The sequence below is a fragment of the Cebus imitator genome, unplaced genomic scaffold (assembly GCF_001604975.1).
Source record: "Cebus imitator isolate Cc_AM_T3 unplaced genomic scaffold, Cebus_imitator-1.0 Scaffold50, whole genome shotgun sequence".
NCBI classification, from domain to species: domain Eukaryota; kingdom Metazoa; phylum Chordata; class Mammalia; order Primates; family Cebidae; genus Cebus; species Cebus imitator.
Window position 1 is genome coordinate 980,430 of NW_016107365.1, and position 11,273 is coordinate 991,702.

An 11,273-nucleotide genomic window follows, 5' to 3' on the forward strand; every position below is an offset into this window, starting at 1 on the left:
TTTGAGATGGAGTTTTGCTCTTGTTGCCCAGGCTGGAGTGCAGTGGCATGATCTTGGCTCACTACAACCTCCGCCTCCCAGGTTCAAGCAATTCTCCTGCCTCAGCCTCCGGAGTAGCTGGGATTACAGGCATGCACCACTATGCCCAGCTAATTTTGTATTTTAAGATGGGGTTTCGCCATGTTGGACAGGCTGGTTTTGAACTCCTGACCCCAAGTGATCCACCCACCTCAGCCTCCCAAAGTGCTAGGATGACAGGCGTGAGCCACTGTGCCTGGCCTTACAGCCCTTTTCTTTCTTTTTCTTTTTTGAGACAGAGTCTCATTCTGTTGCTCAGGCTTCAGTGCAGTGGTGCAATCTCGGCTAACTGCAAACTCTGCCTCTCAGGTTCAAGCGATTCTCCTGTCTCAGTTTCCTGAGTAGCTGGGATTATAGGCATCCACCATCAAGCTTGGCTTTTAGTAATGATGGGGTTTCACCATGTTGCTCAGGTTGGTCTTAAACTCCTGACCTCAGGTGATCTGCCCGCCTCAGCCTTCCACAGTGCTAGGATTACAGGCGTGAGCCACTGTGCCCAGCCACAGCATTTTTCTTAAAGGCCTTGTTTCTTCCTGATTATGAGGAAGAATTGAATGACATTAAATTTTATGGTTTCTTTCATCATTTACTATAAATTATTTGTGTCTTATTCATCTCACTACATTAGGTCAAAGCTTTCCTTAGAACTTGAATCTCATACACAGATTTGAGCCAATAACCCCTGTCCCTCTCCCTCCCGAGAGGAGATGTTTTCTTTTCCTAGCCCCCAGCAGAGTATGCCTGGCCCATAGTGGGAACTCAGTAAATATTTGTTGACTGAATAAAGCTTACTTTTCTGTTGCTTCTTCTGATGGACAGCTGAGAGGCCATTGTTTGCCAGTAGTCAGTAATGCTTAAACTTTACTGGTTGGAAACAGCATTCAGACACATCACAGAACCAGCTAACCACACAATATGAAGCAGGAGCTACGGTGAAGCAGAGGAAAGAAGGGAATGAATGTGGAAGACCTGAGTCTTTATTCAAGTCCCTCCAGAAGTGTCTTTCATGTGGGGGAATGAGAAATACCTCTTGAATGTTACTGAAGATACCTATTCAGGACATAGCTGAAGACAATTCCCCAGTACCTCTGTTCTTTAACCTTAGTCAAGCTACAGCCATGGATCATAGATTGAAACCAAACTTAACCTTTGCCCAAATTAGAAAAAGAGGTTTAGCAATGAAAAACAAGGTGGCTCATGCCTGTAATCCCAACACATTGGGAAGCCAAGATGGAAGGACTGCTTGAGGCCAGGAGGTTGAGATAAGATTGGGCAACATAGCAAGACCTTATCTCTATAAAAAATTGAAAAATTAGCCAAGTGTGGTGGCTAGTCCTGAGTAGCTAGGACTCAGAAGGCTGAAGTGGGAGGATTGCTTCAGAAAGTCTAGGCTGCGTGAGTTATAATTGAATCACTGCACTCCAGCCTAGGCAACCAAGTGACACCCTGTCTCAAAAAACAAAAAACAAAAAACCCAAAACCAAACAACAAAAACTCTGCTAGGTACTCATTCCAAAGTCTGGTCAACCTATGTTCATTGAGAACACATGGTGTGCCCAGCTTCCGTTTCCTTCAGAGCCCTTAGTATCAAAAACAGGATGGTCCCTTCTGGGCAACAGAAATAGGGCATAGCAGTGGACAGTCGGATAGCATGGCTTTAGGAATGTTACATCCTCTTCTCTGTAAAAGGGGAGACATAGTTGCCACAATCTCTGAAGTCCCTTATAATTTAGACCAGTTTATAGGCATGATGTGCCTTGGCATGTGTCCTCCTGTGAGACCAAAAGAGCAGCTCATATTTGCCCAGGGTGGCGAAACCCTCAGCACAACAGCATCAGTGCTTTAGGGCTTTGCAAATGAAGTCCTTCTTTCACTGTACTTTTTTGGTTTCTGCTTCTCCGTTAGATTTCTGCCAGTTGGTTCTTTATTAACCTATCAGCTCTTTGGGGGTTTTAAGGAGGTATTTTAAAAATACTATATTGAGCTGGACACAGTGACACATGCCTGTCATCCCAGCTGCTTGGGAAGCTGAGGCAGGAGGATCACTTGAGTTCAGGAGTTTGAGGCCAGACTGTATAACATAGCAAGACACCATTTCAAAAAATAAAATTATATTGAACACTTCCTACTAGTGGTGGTGGGAGAAGAGGTTGGGTCAAATAACCTAGTCTACCATTATCGAAATGGAAGTTCTTATGATTCTATTTTCTTGAATGTTTTGTTTTTGTAGCCAAGGCAGCAATCAACGGAGGGTTCCAGAAACTTGAGAACTTAATCTTTCAATCCGTCACAAGATTACAGAGGAAAGATCAGAAATTTCTTTCAAGCACTGAACAAGCCAAACTTGCAGGAGTTGAATATCTCCAGGCATTTCACGGACTGTATCAAAGCTCAGGCCTCAACAGTCAAGCCTTTGAGTCAATGTGTGTTAACGACTGCTGTGCTTCATCAGACTGAACATGTTAAGCTAGCTCCTGGATGCAGATGATATTGCATTCTTTAATGTCATGAAAGATAGACATCCTTAATCTAAGTACTTAACTATTCTCCAAAAATGGATACTGCCATTCTCTCCCATCATCATTCAGAAAAAAAAAATAAGATTCAGCTTAAAATTGCTGAATCAATAATTTGCCTTGTGGCACACTGAGGATGAAAAAAATTTGTCAAGTAATGCTAAAAACAGAATTATCCAAAAACATTTTAAACTATTGCATACAAAAGAAAATGTGTAAGGCTTGTTAAAAACAAACAAACAAAAAACCAGTCCTGCATACTCATCACCAAGCTCAAGAAATAAACCTTTGAGGTCCTTGAATAATCCTCCTCATCTAAAGGTAAATCCTTCAATCAAGTTTATACAGCCAACCCTCCACTGTCCATGGTCAAAAGGGAAGGGGTTGAGAAAAGGTCTGTCAATCTATCTAAAAACCACAATTTATAATAAATGGCTAACTTAATGACTGAATCAGTTTCACACATGGATGAAATGAGTATTAACACAAGATCCATATGAATCTTCTGCGGGCCAAGAGATATTCCTTAATCCTTGTAGAACCTGTTTTCTGTATTGAACTATCTTTGATACAGTAGAGTTAATTTACTTTCCCTTTATCCACTGCCAATATAAAGAGAAAACAGGGGTTAGGGAAAAATGTCTTCATCTCAGAGGCTTTTCAGAGTTCAACATATGCTATAATTTAGAATTTTCTTATAAATCCACTCTACTTGGGTAGAAAATAGTTTAGTGATTTCATAATACCATTTCCATATCACAGTATTTCATGGTATTATATTTGATGTGAGTATCTATATCAATGTCAGTGTCCAGAATTTCATTCCTACCAGTTAAATAGTTTTCTGAATGGCCACAAGACCATTCTAAATTCATGATGCTACTATACGTTGGTAAACAACCATACTTTTATCCTGATTTTTATTTTTTTATTTTTTATTTTTATTTATTTATTTTTTGAGACGGAGTTTCGCTCTTGTTACCCAGGCTGGAGTGCAATGGCGCGATCTCGGCTCACCGCAACCTTCGCCTCCTGGGTTCAGGCAATTCTCCTGCCTCAGCCTCCTGAGTAGCTGGGATTACAGGCACGCGCCACCATGCCCAGCTGATTTTTTATATTTTTAGTAGAGACGGGGGTTTCACCATGTTGACCAGGATGGTCTCGATCTCTTGACCTCGTGATTCACCCGCCTCGGCCTCCCAAAGTGCTGGGATTACAGGCTTGAGCCACTGCGCCCGGCCCCTGATTTTTATTTTTACTAAAATAGTCAACTCCCCTCCCCTTGCCCAAGTATGAAATATAGGAACAGTATGTATGGTATGGTCCCATTTGTTTAGAAAACCACTTAACGGCTGGGTGCAGTTGCTCCCACCTGTAGTCACAGTATTTTGAGAGGCTGAGGTTGGCAAATCACTTGAGGTCAGGAGCTTGACACCAGCCTGGCCAGCATGGTGAAACCCCATCTCTACTTAAAATACAAAAATCAGCCAGTCATGGTGGCACACACCTGTAGTCCTACCCACTCGGGAGGCTGAGACACAAGACTTCCTCGAACCCGGGAGGCAGAGGTTGCAGTGAGTCAAGATGGTACCACTGCATTCCAGCCTGGGCAACAGAGCAAGAACCTGTCTCAGAAAAAAAACAAAACAAAACACATTTTTAGCTGCATTAAGAATTTCTGAATATGTTAATGAGCTTGATTGTGGTAATTATCATATCAGAAAGTATATGTATATCAAAACAGGTTGAACATCCATGTTGTACAACTGAAATATACATAATTTCAACTTGTCAGTTATACCTAAACAAAACTGGAAAAAAAATTCTGGAAGGATATAGCTAAAAATGTTAATGGTGGGTACTTCTAGGAAGTAGGCCTGGAAGGCATTTTTTTCTTTTCACTCTCGCTCTTTCTGTATTGTTTTTTGTTTTACCAGTGTCTGCATTGTTTTTATATTTAGAAATAAATCTAGTTTAGCACTAAAACATTAACTGGAGCTACCTCTGGGGGGCAAGAGTACTAGAAGGTAAGATGGATTGTCTTCTTGCTTGTCTGATTTTATACGTAAATATATTATAAGTTTAATACACAGATGCTCTGCCAGACACAGTAGCTATTATCTGTAATTCCAGCACTTTGGGAGGCAAAGGTGGGTGGATCACTTGAGGTCAAGAGTTCGAGACCAGCCTGGCCAACATGGTGAAACCCTGTCTGTACTAAAAATACCAAANAGAAAATTAGCCAGGCATGGTGGTGTGTGCCTGTAGTTCCAGCTACTTGGGAGGCTGAGGCAGGAGAATTGCTTGAACCCAGGAGGCAGAGGTTGCAGTGAGCCGAGATTGCACCATTGCACTCCAGCCTTGATGACAGCAACACTCCATTTCAAAAATAAAATATTCAGGTGCTCTTCAACTTATGACAGGGTTATATCCTGAGAAACCCATCGTAAGTAGAAAACATTGTACGTCAGAAATGCATTTAATGTACCTAAACTACTGAACGTCATCGCTTAACCTGGCCTACCTTAAACATGCTGAGAACACTTATATTAGCTTACAATTGGACAAAATCATCAAACACAAAGCCTATTTTATAATAATAAAGTGTTGAAAAGTCTCATGGAATCTATTGAATGCTGTACAGAAAGTGAAAAACGGAGGTTTTATGGATACTTGAGGAACAATTTCTACTGAATGTGGATTTTTGCACCATGGCAAAGTAGAAAAATCCTAAGTCAAGTCATCATGAGTCAGGGACTGTCTGTAAAAGAGTTATTAATAGGGGATTGGAATGAGGATTGGGTAGTAAGGAATAAAGAGAAGCCGGGGCAGATACAGGTAACAGCCAATATGGGCTTTTCACCCTAGGCTGAGACAGAACAACTTAAAGGCAGCTCAGGGCTGAGATCCAGATTTCGTGTGAGAGGACACGAAAGACAGGTTTGCTGAAGTTGTGAAGTTTGCAGCCCGAGGAGGTGCTGGGCTTGGGGGACTTTGCTGAGAAGGGACCTTGTGCATGTTAAGGGAAGCCACTCACATGTGGGGTGCTCTGTGCTGCTGACCATTAGGTGCTGCTAAAGTTAGGCACTACTCAAGAAGCATGCAGCCAAAGCCAGGTGCTACAGAAGCAGGGTATATGTGCTGCAGAAGCTGGTGCTGCAAATGGCACAGGTGTTACAGGTGTCTGCTTGGAAGAGCACACTGGAACCCTTGCTCCTTCAGTGTGTCAGCAGCACCCTTGAGACAAAGTTTTACACTGTGCATGCTGCCATGGGAGGGGTATTTACAGGGCCCAGATCTATTACTGCAGAACAGACAATGAATGTGGATATTCTGAATATGGATATAAGAGTGGATATAAGAGGCAACAATTAGCATAGCTCATTAAATGTAACAGTGCAGACCTCAATACAAAATAACCTAGTAATTTCTTAATATCGACTGACAGGATGTATGTACATGTGATATGTTTATAAAATCATAGAAAACTTATTAAATTATATATAAAAAACAGGCAACCATAATTGAGTTTAGGGAGAACAGGATGGCTGGTGGATAGAGAAGGGAGAGAGGGAGGTTTGCTTTTTTTCTCCCGCATACCTTTTTTTTTTTTTTTGAAGTGGAGTCTTGCGCTGTAACCCAGGCTAGAGTGCAGTGGCAGGATCTCAGCTCACTGCAACCTCTGTCTCAGGTTCAAGTAATTATCCTGTATCAACCTCCCAAGTAGCTAGGATTACAGGTGTGTGCCGCCACACCTAGCGAATTTTTGTATTTTTAGTAGAGACGGGATTTCACCATGTTGGCCAGGCTGGTCTTGAACTCTTGACCTTAGGTGATCTACCCGCCTTGGCCTCCCAAAGTGCTGGGATTAGAGGTGTGAGCCACTGCGCCTCACCTGCATACCCTTTTATACCAGTTGAGTTTTATCCCATGTGTGCATACTATTAAAAATCACAATGCTTTAAAAACTCATAAGATTCCATGCAAATTATTTGTCCAGAGCTTCTTCTAAGGGCTTTTAGTTCAAGTAGGGTCAGTAAAGTATGGCCCTGGACTGTCCAATCCTCAAGCTAAGAATGGTTTTCACATTTTTTAAAGCAACAAAGATAATCAGTAGCCTACAAAGCTAAAATATTTACTCTGTTCTTTTACAGAAAATGAACTATTTCCATGACAGAATACTTTTGAATCATTAGCTCATCATGCCTTTTATTCCAGTTTACATCAATCTTCATAGGGCTCCTAAGTCATCCCTCATTGCCACAACACCTGTCCTCATGGTTGTAAGCCCTCTCTCCCTTCCTCTTTCCATCCCGTCCTCTCTCCCTTCCTTTTTCTTTCTTTCATAAAGAAAAGAAGTTTAGTTGACTCACAGTTCTGCGGGCTTTACAGGAAGCATGGTGCTGGCATCTTTTCAGCTTTTAGGGAGGCCTCAGGAAACATAATCATGGTGGAAGGTGAGGAGCACATGTCACATGACGAAAGCAGAAACAAGGGACAGAGAGTTGGGAGGTAGGTTCTGTAAACTTTTAAATGACCAGATCTCATGAGAACTCAGTAACAACACAAAGACAACACCAAGCCATGAGGGATCTGCCCCCATGATTCACACCTCCACCATGCCCCACCTCCAACATTGGGGATAAAATTCAACATGAGTAGAGACAAATATCCAAACCATATCACTCCACCTCTGGCCCTCCCAAATCTTTTGTCTTTTTGACATTGCAAAATACAATCATACCTTCCCAACAGTCCCCTAAAGTCTTAATTCATTCCAGCATTAACTCAGAAGTCCTAAGTCTCATCTGACACAAGGCAAATCCCTTCCACCTATGAGCCTGTAAATAAAACAAATTATTTACCTCCAACATACAATAAGGGTTCAGGGGTTGGGTAAATATTCTCATTCAAAAAGGGAGAAAGCTGCCAAAAAACGGGGCTACAGGCCCCATGCTAGTTCAAAACCAAGCATGGCAATCATTAAAACATAAAGCTCCAAAATGATCTTCTTTGTCTCTACGTGGCACACTGATATGAGGTGTTGACTCCCAAGGCCTTGGGGCAGCTCTGCTCCTATAATTTTGCAGGGTTCAGCCCCCGAGGCTGCTCTCATGGGCTAGAGTTCAGTGCCTGTGGCTTTTCCAGGTGCAGGGTACAAGCTGCCAGTGGCTCTACTATTTCAGGGTTTGGAGAACAGTGGCCCTTTTCTCACAGCTCCACTAGATAGTGCCCCAGTAGGGACGCTGCATAGGGCCTCTAACCCCACATTTCCCCTACAGACTGCCCTAGTAGAGGGTCTCTGTGAGGGCTCTGCCCCTGCAGCAGGCTTCTGCTTGGACATCCAGGCTTTTCCATACGTCCTCGGAAATCCAGGCAAAGGCTACTAAGAATCCACCACTTTTGCATTCTGTTTGCCTGCAGGCTTACCACTTCATGGAAGCAGTGAAGGCTATGGTTTATGCCCAAGTAATGAAGTAATGGCCCAAGCTATACTTGGGCCCCTTTGGGCCCTGCTGGAGTTGGAGCCATCTGGATGCAGGGAACAGTGTTCTGAGACTGCATAGGGCAACAGACCCTTGGGCCCAGCCCAGGAAACCATTCAGTTCTCCTAGGCCTCAGGGCCTATGATAGGAGGGGCTGCCCCATAGGTCTCTGAAATGCCTTTAAGGCCTTTTCCCCATTGTCTTGGATATTAGCACTTGGATCCTTTTCAGTTATGCAAATATCAGGAAGTGGTTGCTCCACAGCCTTCTTGAATTCCTTGATGAGAAAGCCCTTTCTTTATCTAACATGTGACTAGGCTGCAAATTTTCCAAACTTTTAGGCTCTGCTTCCTGTTTAAATATAAGTTCCAACTTTAAGTCATTTATTTGCTCCCACATCTAAGCATAGGCTATTATAAAGAAGCAGCAGGCCACATCTTGAATGCTTTGCTGCTTAGAGATTTCTTCTGCCAGATACCCTAGGTTATAATTTTTAAGTTCAACCTTCCACAGATTCCCTAAGGCATGAAAAGAATGCAGCCAAGTTATTTGCTAAGGCATAACATGTGTGACTTTTATTCCAGTTCCCAATAAATTCCTCATTTCCATTTGAGACCTTGTCAGCCTGGACTTCACTGTCAATAGCACCATCATCATTTTTGTCACAACCATTTAACCCGTCTCTAAGAAGTTCCAAACTTGCTGGGAGCAGTGGCTCACACATGTGAGCCACTGAGGGTGGAGCTCTTGAGATCAGGAGTTCAAGACCAGCCTGGCCAACATGGTGAAACCTCATCTCTACTGAAATAGAAAAATACTAGTGAGGTGTGGTGGCACATGCTTGTAATCCCTGCTACTTAGGAGACTGAGGTAGGAGAATTGCTTGAACCTGGGAGGTGGAGGTGGCAGTGAGCCAAGATCACACCACTGCACTCCAGCCTGGGTGACCAAGCAAGACTGTCTCAAAAAAAAAAAAAAGTTCCCAACTTACCCTCATTTTCCTGTCTTCTGAGACCTCCTAACTCTTTGAACTACTATTCATTACCCAGTTCCAAAACTGCTTCCACATTTTCAGGTATCTTACTAGCAATGCCCAACTTCTCAGTACCAATTTGCTGTATTAGGGCATTCTTGCATTGCTATAAAGAAATACCTGAAACTGGGTAATTTACAAAGAGGTTTAATTGGCTCATGGTTCTGCAGGCTTTTCAGGAAGTATGGTGCTGGCATCTGCTTGGCTTCTAAGGAGACCTCAGAAAGCTTACAGTCATGGTAGAAGTGAAGGGGCAGCAGACACATCACATGGTGAAAGCAGGGGCAAGTGAGAGAGCTAAACTCCTACTTTCTGATCACATATCCCAACCTGCTCCAACTCCCTAAATCCTTCCACTGTGTCCACATGGGTAGAATATCCTATATCCACAACCTCTTGGATCAATAGTCCTCCTACCTTCTTGATCTAACTGCTTATGCTCAAGCTTTTTTTAACCATGACCCACAATTAATAAATTTCACATCAAAACACTACACACACACACACACACACACACACACACACACACACACAGTTATATTCATATACATAACTGAAGTTCTATAAAAACAAATCTTAGTAAAGCTGTATCAAATATTTTGTTAATATCCAAATAAATGAAAATTCAGAAATACAAAGTTCCTTGAAAGAGTTTTTATATGCACTGTCAACTGTTCTCTCATTCTTATGTTTTACCTCCTCCATTCCACCAAAACAACTCTTATGAGGGTCACCAATGAGTTCCATATTGCTAAATTCAGTGAATACTCATTTTAGTTGACCCGTTAGCAGCATATGGCCCATCAACCCTGTTCCTCAAAACACTTTCTTCATCTGGCTTCCAGGGCATCCCTCTTGATTTTCCTAACTCACTGAGAGCTGCTTCTTAGTCTCCTGCACTGTTTCTCCTCATATACGATCTCTAACCAGAGAGAACCCAGAGTTCTCTAACATCTTTCCTACTTGAATGCACTTCCTCAGCTACCTCATCTAGTTGAATGGCTTTAAATTTTATATCTATACTAACTTCTACATTTCCATCTCTAGCCCAGACCTCTCCTCTGAACTGTTGTTTTACTTTAATAACATAGACAAGGTCTCATTTTGTTGCCCAGTTTGGTCTTGAACTACCAGGCTCACATGATCCTTCTGCCTTGGCCTCCCAAAGTGTTGAGATTACAGGCATGAGCCACTGCATCTGGCCTGGACTCTATTCATGTCCAACTTCTATTAGGGGGCATCTCAATTTTCTTATGTTCAAAACCCAACTTCTTTCCTGCCACAAAAGTACTCCTTATGCAGCCCTCCATCTCATTAAATTCTGACTTTATTTTTCCAGTTGCATAAGCCAAAAATCTTAGTTTTACTTGACACTCTTCTTTCATACACCACATGTAATCAATGTACTGGCAAATCCTGGTGGCTCCACTTGCAAAATATACTCAGATCCAACCACAACTACCCACCCTCGTCCTAACTAGTCAGCCTGCTTCCTCCCTTGAAACCTATGGTGTATTTTCAACACAGCAATCAGAAGTCTCTCTCTGTAAGTCAGATCATGCTATACCTTGGGTTCAAAACCTTTCAATGGACTCCCAGCTTAAAGTAAGTGTTGATGACCTTACAATTGCTTACATATGGCCGCACCCTTGACTACCTCTCTTAGCTCCATCTCCTAATCTCTCCTCCTTACCTCCACTCCAGCCACAATGGACTCCTTTTTATTCCCTAAACATGTGAAACACACTCATATCTTAGGGCCTTTGTACTTATTTCCCTTACCTGGAATGCTCTCCCTGTAGCTGTACTTAGATGAGCTGAATCATTGCACAATTGCTAAAAGGACAAGTGACAATGTGACAGTGTTCTTTCATCTTTTATGCTTGTATACCAGAATTTACTTGAAAGTTTCTAAGTAGACAAGTATGGAAGACAGATATGTATACAAAATAACTGGACGGTAAAGATGATGTGAAAAATAAAAACCAAACCACTTAGTCATTCTAATTGGTATTTATAAATGTAAAAACAGGCTGGGTGTGGTGGCCCACGCCTGTAACCCCCCACTTTGGGAGGCAGAGGCGGGTGGATCATGAGGTCAGGAGATCGAGACCATCCTGGCCAACATGGTGAAACCCTGTCTCTATTAAGAAAAAAAAA

The 11,273-nt window shown here is 42.4% G+C and overlaps 1 protein-coding gene across 1 annotated transcript in view; it reads left to right on the top strand.

Annotated features, from left to right (window-relative positions):
- LOC108303675 (NLR family apoptosis inhibitory protein) overlaps nucleotides 1–2,779 on the top strand; it is a 31,299-nt gene extending 28,520 nt beyond the window's left edge. The window contains 4 exon segments of the mRNA XM_017527594.2: nucleotides 2,309–2,350; nucleotides 2,353–2,382; nucleotides 2,385–2,509; nucleotides 2,511–2,779. Of these exon segments, the coding sequence (XP_017383083.2) occupies nucleotides 2,309–2,350; nucleotides 2,353–2,382; nucleotides 2,385–2,509; nucleotides 2,511–2,708 (395 nt within the window). The 3' untranslated portion in view covers nucleotides 2,709–2,779.
- The last annotated feature ends 8,494 nt before the right edge of the window (nucleotides 2,780–11,273 follow it).